Below are 19,499 nucleotides of genomic sequence, written 5' to 3' on the forward strand. Positions count from 1 at the left end.
GCCCCTGTCACTCTTACTTACTTACTTACTTTGTGTACTTGTTAAGCGCAAGCGAATCATGCCCAAAGGGATCTCTTGGCGCTGTGAAGGAAAGGTGATGGGGACACAATCAACTAAAACAGCCATGTTTTCAACAATTTTTTAAACCTGGGTTGTTCATTACAAGTCCTAATATTTGCTGGTAATTTGTTCCAATGTCTCGGGCCAGATGACAAAAGGCTCTACCGCCCAGTCTTACCCTATGTATCTTCTGTGAACACAGAAAGTTGGCATTACTGGATCTCAGTTGTCGGGCCGGTAGATATCGCCTAAATTTATTGCTCAGATAAACAGGTCCTTTCCCCTGTAATGATTTAAAGACGACAAGAAGCATCTTAAAAATGGCTCATTTCTTCACCGGGAGCCAGTGAAGCTGCTTCAGTACTCTCAAACCAGACAGTCAATTCACAAACAGGCCAAGGCACACAGAAAGGTCAGACAAGAAAACAGCAACTTTCTAAAAGTGCTGTTCTCAAACATAGGATTTAAAAAACACCTTTCCTAAAAGATGTGTTATTAAAGTCTGAGTTCAGGGATGCCAGACTTTTATGTCCTACCTTGCTCCTATGGGAAGATATTCCTCATGAAAGCCTATGGGCAAGGTAGCCTTACAATAGTGAAAAACGAAAATGGCTGCCATTCACTACCAGAGCATGTCACCTGCACTCGTGCATGCTCTACCTTTCACATACACTGCACCCTGCCCAGGGGGTACCTTTGGCCTTCCATAGGGGTGACCAATGTGCACAGAAAGGGAAGGGTTAGGCCTGGTCAGTGAGGACACTGACCAGGAGGACAGGGCAGTGCACAGACTGCACACAGGCACTGCAGTGGCAGGCATGAGACACCATTTTAGGGCTACTCATGTGGATGGCACAATCAGTGCTGCAGGCCCACTAGTAGCATTTGGATCACCAGCCCTGGCACACTTTACTAGGGACTTCTTAGTGAGACAAATATGCCAATCATGGATAACCAATTACAATCAAAATTTACCTTGGGGGGGGGGGGACTTGCACTTTGACACTGATCAGCAGTGGCAAAGGCCCACATGCATCAAGCATTTTTGTATTCGCAAACGGTGCGATTCCTTAAAATCGGCCGTTTGCGAATGCAAAAGTGCTTTTTGGGATGCATGAAGCAATTTTAGAATTCGTAACATGTTTGCGAGTTCTAAAATTGCGGGTGCTTTTAAGAAGTCGCAGATGTGCGATTTCTTAAAAGCAATGCATCATTAAATTTAAAACTGTAAATTCGCAATTAGGGTGCCAAATTTACCGAGTGGTTGAACCACTCGGTAAATTTGGAAAAAGTGTTTAAAATGCTTAAAATGTTTTTTTTTCAACATTCATGTTTCACACACACATGTCCTTAGGACATGTGTGTGTGAAACATGATGCGAAAAATACATTTCAGGGGTGCATGGGGGGGTCCTTTGGACCCCCCCCTGCACCCATGAAATTTTCAAAGTGCCACTCGCAATTCCCATTGACTCCTATGGGCCTTTTGGCCCATAGGAATCAATGGGAATTGCGAAAATTAACTTAAGAATTCGGTATTCATTTGGGATTCGGTAAAAATTGCGATTTTTACCGAATCACAAATGAATACCGAAAATAATGATGCATAGCATTTTGCACTTCTTAATTTGCGATTCCTTATTTTTCGCAAATTAGGAAGTGCAAAATGTCACAATGATGCATGTGGGCCAAAGTGCCCAAAGCATCTAAACCAGTAAAAACTAAATCCAGCACAGCGTCAAAAAAATACAGGAGGTCGAGGCAAAAAGACAGGGGAAACCATGCCAAAGATGCCAGGTCTAACACTATTCTTTCTCGATTTTGTAATGGAAGAATTGTGTATAGAAAACCCATGATTCTGGGAGTGAGACAGATTTTTGGAAGATATTCCTTTATCATGAGGGATGTCCATTGATTTGGTACTTAGATTAACTTCTGATTTTGCTTACTGTGTATAACTTTGCCCTTGAGCTTTTATGCCATTTATCCTGTATTGCTTGATTTTGTAAATTTTTGTAATAAAATTCTGTAATGTTTTACTGATGTAGGACTCAAATATTGAGTGGTCCCAAGTAGTTATAATTATTACTATGCTTTTGGGTGGGTGCCTTTTTGCTCAAAATCCACCAAGGGAAGAACTGCATGAGGTCATATGAATTTTGGGAGTTGCAGAATTTTGGGTACGGTTCTGCTCCCACATGTAATAAAATGCCTCTTGCTATTTAAGGGATTAAATGAAAATATAGCTAGATTTTCATTGTGAACCATGGTGAGTAATCCATCCTTAAAGGGGGAAATTGTGTTGTGAGGAAGTATTGGAACAAAAGATGGAGCTAATGAGGGAAAATAGTAGATTTAAAATGTTCTTGTAACATAACTTTGGTGCTGATTTCTGTCTTTTCTACAGATCATTCACCTAAATGGATTGATTAGGATAACATTTAAATAGCAGAGAATGAAAAAGACATATATATTGAAGGTGGAATTGTATTGACTTACTTTCTCCATATCTGAGAGTTCCACTTGAAAAACGTGCCCATAACTGCTGGCTGCAATGTCTCGGTAAACAAGGAACTGAGGATCATTTACACCAGCACACAGCCCAGTAATCAAAAAGAATATCTAGAAGAGACAAAATTAGTCATTACCAAAATATTTCAATGTATATTCTTAGTACTAACCAATATTAGTCTGGTTAGAATACTAATTAAATAAATATCTTAATGTATATTTATTGTGTACAGAAAACAAGGCATTCATGCCGTACCTGGGAATGTGTAGTCTTTATTAATGAATATACATTATCCAGTCTCTCCAGGTCATTATAGTCCAATGCAGAAGCATCTGTGAGAACGAGTATGAAAGAATGTGGCGGAGAAGTCATCAGAGCCAGTTCAAGCCCTTGAATGGCCAGTTCCGGACAGTCACCACCACCATATGCAGAAAGTTTGTTGAAGAAGGCGGAGAACTGACTTATTGAAGTAGTGTTGTAGCTGGGACCAACACCTGAATAAAAGAAAAAAAAACTATTGATGACGTTGACCAGCTCTGCCACCGCATCCTCTCAGACCTAATGTTGACACTTCTCTGAAAATGAACTGTTCAATACATATATTATGTGAACATCCTGCTTCATCAGATCTGTCCTTACAAATAATGGGGGGCCCATCTCCAAGACAGCCCCATTCTACTAATTGTGAAAATGTTAACCCCAACATTCGACACAGGTGCTATCAATGAGGCTAGCATTCTCTGAATCCAGCAGTGGTTGCTTTTCATCACAAACCTTGTTCGGCTGTGGGTCTAGACTCACTCTGTTGATGTCTAGGCCCTAGTGAGCGAGGTTGATTTGAGATATGGGAGCCTCCTGGGTGCTGATCTCAGGTAAGAGGAGTTTCCCATTTCTTTGATCTGGAGGGTACTCAATATGTTTAGTAGAAGGTTAGGATCAGGGGAATTGTGTATTATTATAGTTCATGCACAGTGGTATAGGTAGCATTTTGATGTGCAAGGCAATACGTAAGGTCAGAGGAGCTATGGGGCAAAGATCGCCCGTACATATACAAGTGGGAGTCAGGAATCCAAAGTGATCCATTCTGGATTTTTCCCCCAGAAAAAACTGTAAGGTGGTTGTTATGGACCATAGTGCAGGTGTGGAACTCTCTTTTCAAGTTGTTGAGCAGTAATCATAAGGGGGAAGGTATTCTTTGAGATGCAAAAGTAGCTCTTCTGATTCAAGTTCCTCACCTCCTGCCAAGAGACATTGGAAGAAGCACACAAAGTTCTCAAAGAAAGAAGGCCCTTCCCTTTCAAAATGATTCTAGAGGCTGCAGCCAAGGCACTAACTTGCAAAAGGGAAAAGATAAAGCTTGGTAACTACTTTAGTGCAGTTGACGAGAAGTTTGTGTCATACGCACCACTTCCATAGTTTGAAAAGTGTGAGTCAATCCTTTCCAGCATGTCTCTCATAAAATGCCACACAGCGATCCCTGACCAGTAATCCTCACTAGGCTCCAAGGAGATGTCTTTTGTATGGATTGGCCTCTCATGTAGGGATCGAAATCCAAAGGATAACCAATTAATTTGTGAAGTTTTCCTTTCTCTGATGAGGCCGAATGGGCCACTTTGCGTGGGGTGATCAGCTCTCCTAGCAAAAGTAAAACATAGCAGCGGTTTTCTTTTTGGCTTGCCTTGTCCGGGGTTTATTCCTCACATTTCTATGAATGAAACTTGTAGAATATATGAGGATCTAAAAAATGCCTTCTCACCAGCTTTCTCACACTTTTCCTGATAGAAACAGATCCCCCACTTGTGTGGCTGGGCCAAGACCCCGGCATCTATGAAAACTGTAGCCATATGAATGCAATGTGATATTCGCAAGGTTCATGATTTTGGAACACTGGGGGTTAATTTGCGTTAAGGCCATAAGATGTTTAAAAAGAAGAAACACCTCTCTATGCTTTCGGAGGTGATAGCATCAGTGATCTGCATCCTCTCTATGAGAGTCCTTCTGGTACCATTTCTAAGGCAAGCAAATTCTAGGTGCCATCGAGAAAACCACCTCATCCCTCATTTTCTTTTAAAGTCATTGGTGCTCTGGATGACACACAATGTATTGTTTGCGGTTACCTTTGGTTCATACTTGAGGTCTGATTAAAATCCATCCCATATGTTGGAGCCATGAAGCTTATTTCAGGATGGTCAAGCATCAAATGTCCATTCGGAGCTCCAGAGTTGGGGGTTGTAGACAATACCTGTCTACAACCCCCTGTATGGTATGCACAATGTTAAGGCCAGAAATGGTATTGGCCTGTCAGATCAGGAGGGGAATGGCTGGGGGTGAATTCCATCAGTTTACTATTTCTGTAGATTGGAAGAGGTCCTCCGTGGTCCATGGCTTCAAAAAGTGAATTTGTATGTCAGGACCATGCAGTTTAGGATGCACTTCTCAAGACTATGATTCTACTAGGTTCTCCTGGGAGTTACAAGGTATCGCCAGACATGATGCGTGTTTACCTCCATATCACCATCCATTCTCAACATCACATTTTCTAAGAGTGGTTGTGAAGGGCAAACATTTACAGATCTAATGTTTCCCATTTATCTAGAAGATATATCATTAGGCATTTCAAAACACATCGGCACCCTTTGTTGCTCTTGCACAATTGCAGCATTTTGTTTACCCATATCTGAAAAATTGGCACCCCTGCATGATCGGACACCAGAAACATCAGCGAAGAAGACTTGACTTATGAATGTCATTGTCATTAGGAACACAACTTTTGTATCAAATGGAACATTTCCCACATGTACCAATCTCAGATCTTGATCTAAATGTTGCAATGTTCTGCACCAAACTAGGGGTTTTCTTCCTTCTTGAGAATTTGACTCTACAACTCTAAATACAGTTTTCTTATTTGGTTTAACCTTAGGGGGTCTTAGGGAGGTAATGAATCACAAGGCCAAACAGTAAAGTGCTCATCACAGTTCCATAAGCACCGCTGTGTCCCCACTTTTAAACCTTCTTGGGTACAACATTGATAAGAAACTCCCAGGATTTTGAAGCTCTGATTTCACTCTCAAAGGCAGTCAGTAATTCTTTTCATTAGTATTTTCTACAGGTGATTGATTCAGATGGTGCTACTGAAATCTTCAGCTCTGTTCATCAACACTTTGGATGTTTGTGCCATTGACAGTGAAGAATGGTTGAGAAGTATCTCTGGAAGGCATGTTCTTCTATTTTTGTCCCTGTTGTGACACCTCAGTCAATCTTTGTAGGGTTGCTTAATTTCAGCTTACATAAACAGTTCGGGAGACTCTTTTCAGAACTCCGTCAACATCAGCTTTCCAGTTACATCTCTGGGCAGAATAAGTATGTCTGGGCTAACAAGCTTATCATAGTAGGTTGGAGAGAGTAAGGACCTTATAGCACAGGTAGTTATCCACTTTGGCTGAGGTGCTGGATAAGATTCAGGACAGAACTGTGACTAATAATTTAGATAGTCCCCTTTTGGCCCTTTAGTTTTCTCTTCTCATGCAGATGGCAGACAGTGGATCTTTTGCTGGACTTTACATATTCCCCTCTGGGTCAAGCTCTCCTGAGACTGTGTTTGTTTCTTAAGAACTTGAATAGGTAGGTCTCCCCGAACCCAACCACATCCATCCGTATAGGCATCTATCAAGCTTTAAATATTGAGAGGTACTGCACATCTTCTCAGAAATTATTTTAAGATAAATAGTGGTTACATTATATTATAAGTTTCACATAGTCCTTTAGCATTTTCAGATTGTTAGATTCATTGTAGGTGGCTTAGTGGGTTCTATGAACAACCAATGTGCTGCAAGTAAAGCTTTCCATGAAAAATGGTGTGGGCAAGCGGCGCTAGAAGAAAAGTGAATGTTTGCAGCTTGGTTACTCATGAGTTTCGCTTTCCCCTTTTCCCTGTCCCATTTGGTCACTCGACACGCTCACTCAGCACCAATACGCGGTGCCATGGATTTCAGGCAGGTCCATATGGAGCGCACTTGCACACACATACGCACACAGCACCATAATGCGACGCAACTGATATCCGGCAGGTCAACTGATAGTACAATGCAGACCCCGTGGCCCAAGCCTTCCTCCACCCTTCAACTCACTGAATGCCCTACGCCCAAAGTTTCAAGATAAATAACCCTACCCCTGATACTAGGCCAATTATGGCCAAAGTCACACTTAATCAGGGTCCCGGGGAAGAAGGTAGGGGTATGTAGCAGGACCAATTAGGAGACAGTAGACAAATGGGGGTTTGTATGTAATAAGAAAATACTGATTCCTAAATACCAAATTTTACCGATTCGGTATTTAGAAATCGGTATTTCAGATGTAGGTGAGAATTCGGTAAAAAATACTGAATTCTTAATATTCGTTATTACCGAATCGGTAATTGAGATTCGGTAATAACAAATACCTACCCATTCATTCCTTTGGGCTTGGAGGCCGATAGGAATGGATGTGAAGACATTTAGTATTACTGATTCGGTATTACCGAATCGGTAATACCAGGAGGCATTTCCAGGGTGCCCCCCTGAAATGTGCATGTGTGCACATGTGGCACACATGCATGCCCTAAGGGCATGGATGTGTGCCATATGGCACATTAAAAAAAGCAAAAAAGTGTTTTTTGAAAGGAAATCGCTGCTTACCACCAACTTGAAGATGGTGGTACATAGCGATTCCTTAAGGCTGAGGTGTACTGTTTTAAGTGCTATACATTGCATTTAAGGAATCGGTATTACTGATTCCTTAAATGCCAGACCAATAAAGAATCAGTATTAAGGATTCTGTATTTACCGATTCCTTATTACCAATTCTTCCTTCCACATGGCTAAATACGGGTCGGTAACGGTGAAATGTAATGAATTTCATCATTACCGACCGGTATTTGCCCACCTATATCTGGCCCTAAGTCCCTTGCAGAGGTATTATTTCCCTGCAGATTTCTTAGTTCCCTCCAGATTATGAACATTTTGAGAACTTTCTGCAGATCTGTGAAATAGTTAAAAGTACCCAAAGTTATTTAGGTCAAAGGAAAGCGCTCAGAAATATCAAAAAGGAAGAAGGAATGACTAGGTTCAATGAGACAGAGCTCACCGGTAGTTTATTATTATGATCAACATTGAACTGTTATTCTGGATGATTCTTTCTATGCTTTATCTACTTGAAAGAATGCATTTTATGCATCTTCTAAAGACATGCATAAGCTCATCATGTACTAACTTTTCTGTGCTTAGCCTTGATATCTAATGGATCTATCTATATTGTAGGCTTGTGTTAGGGAATCACCTTTCACTGGATTAGAGTCCTTGGTCAATCAAGACTTTTCAGTATATGTTGTTGTGTATTTGTGCATGTGTTATTTTTATTGTATTTGTTTTAACATCTTTTTTATTGGCATTTTATATCGATACAGACATCATACACATGTACCTTTAATCTCGTCTAATCGTTATGTTCGCTAATTCATACAAGCCTGGATTTTACAGGTCATGCATACGAGTAGACATTGTACGTTAATCTACATTCTTATTAATATTTAGTAATATATTTTTCCCTGTGGAGTTATATATCACAACATATATGTGATCAAGGTAGTTACTACCACATGTAGCCAACTGAATGCTTATAATTTATTTTGTTCTATTAACATTAAACCATACATATCAAATCTTGTTGTGCTCAGTCTCTATCATTTCTGCTGGCATTGATATGAATCTCGCATGCTTCCTGGCATAGCGGGGGTACATACTAGTCAGGTTGTTACATATCGCATAAGCGAATATATCCTATTTGTCACTGGGGAGGGAGGGGTGAGGGGGTTCCCAAGGAGATTCCCAGGGGGGGGTCCAACTCTCTAACATCAACACTATGTTCACCAGATTCATCAGTATCCACTATCCACAGTATCACAGTATGGTGAACCCCTCCAGCTCCGGAGCATCGCAGCTATCTCGGTATGTTCGTGCTGTGAAATTTAGCAAAAACTATTCCAAACGGTCACTGAGGACATGCAACACTAACAGGACCAGGAAGAATTGTTACCGAGCGCCAAGCGTCTAGGGGTAATGACGAATTCGGAGACGTAAAGAACAAACTGGGATCCTAAATTATGATGCCGGCGGACACGCTGGATTTGGGGAAGCGACGATGTTGACAAGCAGCGCCTACGACCGCCGTAGGTGTTATTAGCATAGTGGAGAAACGCAACGGAGCACAGTGCTAAAACAAAGTAGAACTAAACTACTGGCAGTGCACATCTGGAGAGTAGGGGAGACGGCGCCGATCCTACGAGGCTGCCGCCCACCATTGCAGGCCCAAGAAGAGTTACAAGAGGTGGTGAGTGGGGGCACTGGTGGTAGTGCTGGGAGACCCCTTTGGGAGCACGGGAGACTGGGGGTCCAGGGGCACCAGAATTAATTCCCCACACAATTGGGCATAACTGAGACACAGTAAACAGGACTTTGAAGTGGGCCACAACATACCTGAGTTCGAAATGGCGCCAACAAGGGAGGATCAATCAGGGACAGAAGTGGCACCCTAGGAGCGATCCCTTACTGCATGTGTAAACTGGATGATTTAAAAATCAGCAGAAGTATAGTCTTTGAAGAAAGAACAGTTGCAAAAATTATAGAACACCCTAGAAGAAGCCCACCCATAGCATACGGAAGTGCCCGACATTTGGAGTGCCCAGAATAAGCACTGTGCAAGCAAAGAGCAGTTGGAGATTTTCTGCCATTTGTGATCCTCTGCTCAATTTACCCTTTAAGTTCTAACTGTATTTGTTTGGATTCGCCCTTCACGGAGTTCGTTCCCGAGATACTGCCTGTATCTGCCTGACTTTAAATGGCGACCCAATATCTCTCGATCCTCATCTACATACACCTTGCCGCAATATTTCTTTCTTGTGTGAAGCGGAACCTAAAATTTGCAAGGGCTCTCTTCAGTCTGTGGCCCTTTGACCAGTTATAATTGTTCACTCACTCACTTTAGTGCATGAGTGTAGCAGGCAACTGAGGGAGCTATGAACAAAATGGTCCCCAGCACATGTTAATGCTGTATTTTACCTACAGTATCATTACCCCCAACATTTGCTGCCTTGGGGCAGCAGATTCCCAGACAACTAAACCAGAGACCCAACTATCAATTCCCCCTACAGCAGTGAGGGTTATTCTTACCAACCTGACAGTCCCTAAAGTGGCCGCCACGAGTGGGCCATCCACAAAAGCATTCTTTATCCCTTTGTTGGTGAGGGATCCAGCATTTGTTCTCCAGGGATACAGAGACCTCTTTGAGAGTGCCCGCAGCGGAAAGGGAGACACACTCAGTAGATGATTGAGAGTGGTCCCACTACAACTGGGATCGTAGCGCCACACACCGTGACCAGTGCACTCGATGGAACTTTTGACGATGCCCCCCCAGGTGGAAACTGTAACTGTCTGTATGTACCACGGTGCCTGAGCAACCTTGACTGATACCCGGGTGAGGTGTCCTATGCAGCTATAGAGGAGTTTAGCTCTGGTTCACCCCTCGGCCATCACCTACCCAGCCAGACATCGGACATTGTGTTCCTCGTCTCCCCGTTATGTTTCTTTACCCTCCCCCGCCTCCGTGATTCATTGTCTGCCCCTAGGCGGAAACCATAACTTATTGCAGTGCCTGAGCAACCTTGGCAGATGCCCGGTGAAGCTGTCCTATGCAGCTATAGAGGAGTTTGGCTCTGGGTCACCCCTCGGTCGTCACCTACCCAGCCAAACATTGGACTTTGTTTGCCTCATCTCCCCGTTCTGTTTCTTTTCCCTCCCCTGCCTCCTCCCTCTGTGAGCCTTTTCCAGCCTGACCTTTCTGTGTCCCCTGAAGTACATTCCCCCTTGCCGTTATTTTCTATGTTATGCTATGCTTTAGTAACTCATTTAACTATGTTATACTGTCTCCCTTTCTATGTTATGAGATGCTCCAGAAAGTGATGTAACTAGGTAACAATGTTCTGAAACATTGTCCTACCTCATGTTAAGCACTCTGATACCTCCGGGTCTAGCCAGCACTATATAAAACTTTTCAAATAAATAAATAAACATCTTCTTCATCCCCTTAAGCATCTGTCATGTTTCTGGTTTCTCAATCCTGCAGCACCTCAGCCCTCAATTCCGCTATGGGGCACTTGTGTATTCCTCATGCATGCTGTTGGGCCCTCAGTTCTGCTCTGGACCAGGCAAACACATTTCTCTCCCATGCCTGCATCGAGGGTGATATGTGTGTCTTCCAGTTTTGAGCTATCACTTTACGTTCCAATACTAGCGCCAGGTCTACAAATCCATTACCTATTTCTTTGGCCTTTGGTCTGGGGAACAGGCCTAGCAAGCAGATTTCAAGTGTATTTGCAAGGGTTCTTGCCAGTGTTTTTTCAATCTCAGCTACGACCTTCTCCCAAAATTCAATTGATCGCTGACACTCCCAGGTCACTTATGCAAAGCCGGCATCCTGTAATCCACATCTAGCGCATGACTGGTCAGTGTCTCCTCTCATAACATTCAGTCTATGAGGCGTCAGATACACCATGTGTATATAATTACATTGGGTTGTTTTGACATTAGAATTTCTTGACACCTGTTTCAAACCCCTCAGCACTCAGGACCATTCTTTATCTGTTAACAGTTTCCCCACAATCCCCTCCTACTGACTTCTAGTCAGATCAAGGTCTTTTTTAACCGATTCCAGGAGCGCCCCATATATCTACCTTACCAGAAACAGAATCAGAAGAAAGCTTTATTTGATTGTGGTATAACAATCATAAAAAGCACAGAAAAATACATAGTTAATACAAAGAATTTCATAAAAAATTATAAATACAGTGTTTAGATAAGAAAGGGAAGTTTCATCTCAAATATATCTTGTAATGAAAAAGTTATAAGAATTAATAAGAAATGCATCTGAATGGGGCCACCTCCTCAGTCCTAAATGACAATACTCTTTCTCTGGTGGAGGATTATTTTTAAAAACATGGATACCCTCCAGGCAACATGTTCATTTTCTAAAACCTGGAGCCTGATAAAAGCAGGGCGGCATTGGCTCAGACCCCATTTCTGTAAAATTGGGACTATCCAGATCTTTCTGACCTCTGTATAACATTTACAGAATAACACAGTGTGTAAAGGCGATTGGGACCGTAAGTTATCACATTAACATAGTTGTAGCTCCCTTGCCCAGTCATTCAGGTTGGGAAAGGAACCTGTCTAAGCCGCCTAAAAGAAATACTAAATATGTCTGCATACTAAAAGATGTAAAATCATCTGGTGCTGCAAAATGCTAGGCTTGGTGATTTCCCCAATAGTGTTAGGCTTTCCAGGAAAGAGAGGGCCTCTTTTCTAAGATTTTTCCTGAGGTCCAGGGTGATGGTGCTATGGTTAGTAAAGTACTCCAGTTTGCCCATATCTTTTGTTAAGTCTTGAATGAACTTAACCCATGGTATCCTTAGCGCACTATCCAGGCTGAGACTGTCCTGCAGTAAGTCCCTGTTAAATGTGGTTTCGTCCCTTGAACAAATTCTGTGCCACAAAGAATTGGCTCTAATGTTATGAGGCTGGATATGTAGGGAAGGCCCAATTAAGCATGACTAACATAAATGGAGGTACTGGGGGATGCTGACAAGACATATTTTAAGAAACATTTCTCAACAAATTTGAGTTAGTGTCCCCAAAGCCCCAGATCCCAGCACCATAAGTAACAGTTGTAACGGATTTTGCTTTATACATTTTCAAGAGTTCCAAAGGTGGTTTCCGTCCCAACTTTTTTGCAAAGCTGGCTAAAGTGGTCGTAGTTCTAATTAATGCCAGATTTTTGGCCACAACTGCTTGGGTCCAAGTATCACAATGGCTGAAAAAATGCCTAAATAAGAAAAACTGTTTATAGCGGCTATCAGCTTTCCCTCCACAAGAATATCCTTACAGTTCTGGATCCCTCGACTGCATCTCATTGTAAAGGTTTTGGAAATATTAATTCTGAGATCCAGCTCCTTCATAAAATTATAAAAGCTGTTTAGGGTCCTTTGTAGGCCATTCTCGGTGCAGGACATAATCACAGAATCGTCTGCATATAACAATGCTAGAATGGGACGCTTACCTATTTGCGGGAAATCTTTGGAATCTTTGAGCAGAGCCTGTCCTAACCCATTAATATAGAGGTTCAAGAGGAAGGGGCTAGGACACAACCTTGCCTAACCCCCCTTCCGATAGGGAAAGAAGCAGTACGCTCACCTCCCAAACCAAATCGCACACTGGATTTTGCTCCATTATAAAGGCTGCAAATAAAATTAATGATATTTCCATCCACCCCCAGCTAAATTTTCCCAAAGCTTTGAGTGCCTCACACAGTCGAAAGCTGCCATGAGGTCAACAAAGAATAGGTACAAATGTCCCTTTTTGGCCCTGGTGAACTTCTCCATGAGAATCGCTAAGTTTAAACTCAGCTCCACGGTATCCAATCCTTCTCGAAAACTATATTGGATATTGGATAAGATTTTATTTTCCTCTGCCCAAAGCTGTAGATGTTCAAAGATAATACGTCCCACAACCTTGGCCATGGAGTCTAGTAAAGAAATGGGCCTGTGGCAGATGGGATCCTGGCGATCCCCCTTTTTAAATATGGGGACAATAGTAGATTCCACCTAGGTGGGTGGAAAACCAACCTCACAGCTTGCATTTATTATACAAGTCCACAGGAATCTCGTCGGGACCCAAGGCTTTCCCACCTGCACTTAGGAAGAGTGCCCTGCTTACTTCATTGATACTGACGTGTAAATCCAGTGACTGGTTGGTAACTCCTGAATAGTCACTATCTTGGCCAATCATGGTACATTGACCACTGTAAATCAAAGAAAAACGTTCGATCCATTGACCCTCTGTGATAGCTATTTCTACAGATGTCCCCCCAGTCGGTATCCACCTTATCAAGTGCCTTGCCATTCCAAGGGTCAGCAGCACCTAGAGCACTCTATGTGTGACAGGTACTGTGAAGCCCCCCTGCCATATGTCCCGGAACACCCATGTCAGAGAATGATAGGTCAAGAATTGCCTGAATGTAGGTCATGCTGAGACATTAATTCATCCATAGGGATCAAGGCCTCAAAATTAGGACAATCTCCCACCATTGTAATCCCAACTCTTGTCCATTTTGCCAATTGGAGTCTGGATGGTACGGAATCAGGGTGTCCCTTTGTGGAATTACCGCCAACTGTATTTCGGGTGTGTAAAGCAGAGTATTTCTTGTACGCTGGAGGCACCTTTTCCAGCAATATAGTGCAGCCTGCAATAGTATGTTGGGACTCGGAAGCACCACCTTCTGATGTATTAGTTTAGCTATCAACCATCTGGGTTGTTTCTCCCATTTCCCTCATCCAACAACTCCAAACACTGCCCATTCACCATTGAGTGAGCCACTGGAGCTGGGCAGTCAGGTATTATAACTCAAAGTCTGGGGCGCCCAGTCCTCCTTCCTCGGGCACCCTCTGCACTACCTCTAGTGCCACCTTATTCCACCCACCCATCCCATATAAATTCCTGGATTAGCTGGGTCAGATCAGAAAACAATTGTGGGTAAATTACCACTGGTAGGTTCGTGAAATAATACAGCAATCTGGGCAGCATAGTAATCTATGAGAGTGCTATGTGGGCCATCTGAGATAATCGAAGCGATTGCCAAAACTGTATAGACGACTAGAGAGATCTGGTAACGGGCTCAAGTTGCCCTCTCGTAAGTCTTCTACTGTGTGAATGATTTGAAGTCCCAGATATTTAAAGGAGTGTGGGGTCCAAGTCAGGTCTCTCTGCAAATTCCCAGGCTGTACCGGGCCCTCCTGGATTGGAAAGGCGCAAGTCTTGGCTTTATTGATCTTCAGTCCCGCTAGTCCTGCATATATTCTTCTAGCATGTGTAAGGCCAGTTGCATGACAGTGACCCCATCCCTTAACCGCATCGCTGCGGCGGTTAATTTTGCGCTGCGCGCTTTTTTCTAAAAGCCGCGTTAGATGACGAGCTCAGCTCGTCATCAGCACACGACCACCGTGGCTGATGACGAGCTGAGCTCATCATCAGCATCGAAGGGGTTAAATACAACAACAGGTCATCCGTATTAAGAGAAATCATATGCGGTCTCTGTCCCAACTGAATACCGCTATGATGTTCCTGTTGCCGGAATGCCGTGTGCAACAGTTATATTGCTATAGCTAACAACAATGGGGATAAAGGGCACCCCAGACTGGTGCCCCTGAATATGTGGTATGATTCCAAAATGATCCCAGTTGTCCTAACCCAGGCTGTTGGATAGTTGTACAGTATGTTAACCCACCCCAGTCCCATTCTTTCCATCGTGACATCCAGTAAGTTCCACCTTATGGAATCAAAAGCCTTCTCCAGGTCTATTGATAATATGAGTGCGTCTAGCTACTGGTCTCGGTCAGGGTAATGTAACACATTAAACAACCTGAGTACGTTCCCGGAGGTGGATCTCGTCGGTACAACCCATTTTGGTCTCTATGTATTAAATTGGTCATGTGAGGTAAGAGCCTTGTGGCTAACACCTTACTCAAGATTTTGAGATCAACAGTAAGCATCGAAAGGGAACAAAAGTCTGACACCTGTGGGTGTGGCTTATTAGACTTGGGGAGTAGCACCACCAATGCGTCCCTAGTTGAAGAAGGCAGTTCCCCTCTGTCCCACACTTCTGTATAAAGCCTTTCCAGCTGTGGAGCTAGAATCTGGGCATATGTGGCATAGAACTTCATCGGCAGACCATCAGGGCCAGGTGTCTTCCATCTTGCCATCTCTTTAAGCGCTGTCATGATTTCCAGTGGAGTTAGTGGTCCCCAGCTGCCTACTGTCGTCAGGGGATAAGAGTGTCAGAAGTAAGGGTGTTAAATAAGCTTTTATGGATTCTCGGATTTGCGCTTTTGGTTCAGAGTATAGTGCAACATAATAAGATCAAAATTATTAATTTATTTCTTTTGGACGGTGTGTTATCGCTCCCTCAGACTACCCTAGTTGAGAGATGGGGATCCTCCCATATTTGGATAGTACTAACGACACAAGCAATCTACCTGCTTTACCTCCCTCTATATGTGGCAGCACTTGATAGTCCTGTATATCGAAACATTTCAGCCTTTCTAGTACTTCATCATAGCATTGCCACAGATCAAGTAGTTTAGCATGAACCTCAGCCCCTCCAAGCAGGGTAGCCTCCCCCTCATGTAATTGAAGTTACAGGCAGGTGAGTTCCTCCAATATTGCCTTTCGTTGGCCAACCTTGTGCCCCGTGCATTTCCCCCTTACCACCACCTTGAAGGCTTCCCATTCAGTTGCCCTGGATCTGGTCACCACTTGGTTAAACTGAAATTATTCTGTAATGTCCTCTTGTAACAGTGTGCAAAATGGGGCACCCTCCAAAAGTGTCTGATCTAGTCTCCATGTAGGTGTCAATGTAGGTTCAGGTGTAGGACGGATGTGCAGCAACAGTGGGTTATGGTCCGATATAGTTCGCCCTAAGTACTCTGTGTGCGTAATAGTAGAACCTAGTCCACTTGAGGTTACAAACATATCTAATCTAGTGTGTAATTTATTTAAATGAGAGTAATACGCATAATCTCGTTTGTTACTAACCCTGGCAAAGCACTAAGCTACGCTTGCATAGTTTGCAAAGTTTGCGCTACTTCGTACTACGCGAACTGCACGTAGCACAGTGCAAACACGCGTAGTGTAGCGTAGCGTAGTGCAGCAGTCATTTTCTGCTTGCTCCAGGTCCTCAACGTCAAGTTAGCAACCGCGAGCAAGCAAAATGACATCCCGGCGAGACTTTTTCCATGTTCGCGGTCAGCAACATCAAGTTGCCGATCGCGAGCGTGGAAAATAAACCTCCCGGCGGGATTCTCAACGCGGGGAGGTCAGGTTTCTCATTGCGAGTGGTGGCGTATGGTCGCGACTGCTCGCGATGAGAAACTACTAGTCCGCGTTGGGAAAGCTGCCGCTCGAGTAAAAATCTACTCGAGCGGCAGAAAACTACAGCTCGCACTGTGCAAGATGCTGTTTTCAATGATTGCACAAGGCTGGATTCTTGTCCGCACTGTGCAATCATACAAAACGCCATCTTGTACAGTGCGAGCAGAGTACTACGCAGTTTGCGTAGTGCTACGTGTTGCTCGCATAGTGCCAAGTGCACTTCGCGTAGCTTCGTGTAGCGCTACTTCGCGAACTACGCTCAGCCCCATTCGTTACCATGTTACAGCCTCCAAATATCTCCCTTGTCCCACCTCCCATACCATTCCCGAAATCCCTTGGTCACCTTAGCTATTGGAGTTTCGTTGATTGAAGTGTTGACCTGTCCAATGTAAGATTGGCTAAACAATTAAAATCCCCTCCAAGCAGGGTATAGGAAGTGTCAAAAATAGAATGTTGTGCCAACAACTGATGGAGAAAGCGGACTTGTTCAGAATTGGGTGCATTGCTTCCAAGGATCCTACCTTGTAATAGGAAACATCTGCCTTCTGGGTCAACTCGGACCTTTCTTACATCAATGGGTGTACCTGCCCTCATCCATATTAGTGTGCCCCTTGAAAATGCAAAATATGTGGTGGCATAGATCTGGCTCTGCCACCTACGCCTGAGTCTAACAATTTCATCTAATGTCAGATGTGTTTCCTGCAATGTTGCTACTTGCACTCCAGGACGTATGAGGAAACTGTGAATTGTATGCCTTTTGGCCATTGATCCTGTTTCCCATACATTCCAGGGTATAATTTTCACTTCTTGGTATACCTGCAGCATATTGTAAAACAATCAACCCCATCCTATCCCCGTCCAAACCCCCCCACTGCCAATACTTCTTTATGCAGGGACAGCAACCTCCTATAGACACGTTTCCCCAGCGAGTAACACCCTCAATCCAGGAAGGCTTCGCAACGGCTGACCCCCTAAACATGAAAAAGGAAAAAACATTATTGAAAGATTGTCCCCAGTGTCCACCTGTCAGGGGATATCTTGATGGGGTTGTGTGAAGTAGTAAACACTGCTTGCTTCAGCGCCTCATCATTTTCTGGCAGGGATAATAATCCCTCCTGCTATCGGTAGACCTAGTATCTCTCCCACATAGTTCAAAGACAATCCTATGTATGAGATGCTGCAGTTAATCTAAATAATGTCATCAGCTGTCTGTGGGGTCACATCTGGCAGTTTTCTATCACTTCCGGCCAATGCCTCTGACTCAGCTTCCACTGCACTGTGCTCTGAGGACTTCCCAGATTTGTCTTTCTCCAGGATGTTCGTCAATACCTCTGCTGATTCATAAAAATGTGTGGTGCCATCCATCACGATTTGCAACTTTGCCAGAAACATCAAGGAGTACTTTGTTCCCTCGGCTCGTAGGTCTTTCTTCACCTCCGGAAAGGAACAGCGCTGAGCATGCACTCTAGCAGTGAAGTCCTGAAAAATGGACACCTTACAGTTATCAACGGGATAGGGGCCGTTGGCACGGGTTTGTTGTATCAAAGGGGTAGGTTCTTTGTAGTGCAGTAGGCGCACCACTATAGGCCAAGGTGGCCACCCTGGGGCTGGCGGGTGCAACAGGACTCTCTGCACCCTCTTTAAAGCAAATAAGGGAGACAGTAAACCTGGGGCCACTGTTGTTCTCAACCAGTACTAAAAAAATACCACCATATTTGAACTTTCTTTAGTTTCCAGCAGGCCGACCACGCGTATATTGTTACTTCTATTATGCCCTTCAGCGTCCTCTGGGGAAACATCCTGCACAACGCGGTCATCACTTTGCCTTACCATAACAACGTGGTCGTTAAAACGACCACGTTGTTACAACGCATTACCAGTACAACACAAGTTGTTACAACAACTTGCTCTAGATGATGCTCTAAACTAAGGAATAGTATAATTTACTATTCCAACAACTTCCCTACTGTTGCACACACTGGAGTTGGAATTAGGCCTGGGCGGTAAATTCCGTTCTGCTCATGGAATTTGTGGAATTTCGGTAATTTGGCGTTCCCCGGAGAACGGGGAATTGCCAAAAAATCTGCGATCCGTGGCTTTGCAGAATTTTTTACTTGTTTGCGCTTTCGAAATGCATATTCGCAAGATATTTCTCCCCAAGCACACAATCATCTTTTAGCGAAGAAGAAAAAAGCATTGCGAACGGGCAGAACTTTCGCTGAAGTTTTGCGTGCTCGCTGAGATTTTTACTACTTCGCTGAGCTTTACGTAGCTCGATTCCACAAATTCCACCCATCCCTGTAGTAAATGATACTATTCCTAAGTCCGGCGCGCCATCTAGAGCAAGTCATTGTAATGACTTGTGTTGTAATGGTCCTGCGTTGTAACAACACAGTCGTTGTAACAACCAAATTGTCAACACACGCAAAGTAATGCATTGCATTGTAATGAGACATATTCATCCTCTGCCCTTCTCTCCAGTATATCGACCCTGGTGGCCAGATTTTCCAATTTACTGGATAAGGTGGCATGATCTGGTTGTATTGTTTCAATAGCCTCCTCCACTGTTTTCATTCTATCCACTAGCTTGTGGTGTTCCACCTGTAGGATGCCCAGGTCAACAGATAATGTCCCAATATCCTGCTGCAGAGCTGTTTTTGCATCTGCAATAGCCGCAAGTATTTTATCCAAGTGCTTATGAAGAGGTCTATCAGTTTGCTCCGTGTCCTCAGTTCCCAGAGTATTTCCTGGTGGATGGGCCTCCCGGTCCTCTGTGAGCGCATAACCCTGTTTCTGTTGAGGTTTACCCATGAATAAGGAATGTTCAAATTCTTAAAGGGAGAAAGTCTGATACAGGAAGGTCCCCAGTAAGTAGTGGTACCAGGTCACGCCTCAGACTTCAACCATCTAAGAGACCTC

General features: G+C 43.7%; 1 protein-coding gene across 1 annotated transcript in view; it reads right to left on the minus strand.

Moving 5' to 3' along the window:
- LOC147660913 (von Willebrand factor A domain-containing protein 7-like) overlaps positions 1–19,499 on the minus strand; it is a gene marked incomplete at its 3' end in the record, with an annotated part of 105,910 nt that overhangs the window by 47,235 nt on the left and 39,176 nt on the right. Inside the window, exons 4-5 of the mRNA XM_086951432.1 lie at positions 2,827–3,065; positions 2,559–2,681 (exon numbers count right to left, since the gene is read on the minus strand). Coding sequence (XP_086807558.1) covers positions 2,559–2,681; positions 2,827–3,065 — 362 coding nt within the window. The remainder of the gene's footprint in view (positions 1–2,558; positions 2,682–2,826; positions 3,066–19,499) is intronic.

The sequence above is a fragment of the Lissotriton vulgaris genome, unplaced genomic scaffold (assembly GCF_964263255.1).
Source record: "Lissotriton vulgaris unplaced genomic scaffold, aLisVul1.2 SCAFFOLD_380, whole genome shotgun sequence".
Taxonomy (NCBI): Eukaryota; Metazoa; Chordata; class Amphibia; order Caudata; family Salamandridae; genus Lissotriton; species Lissotriton vulgaris.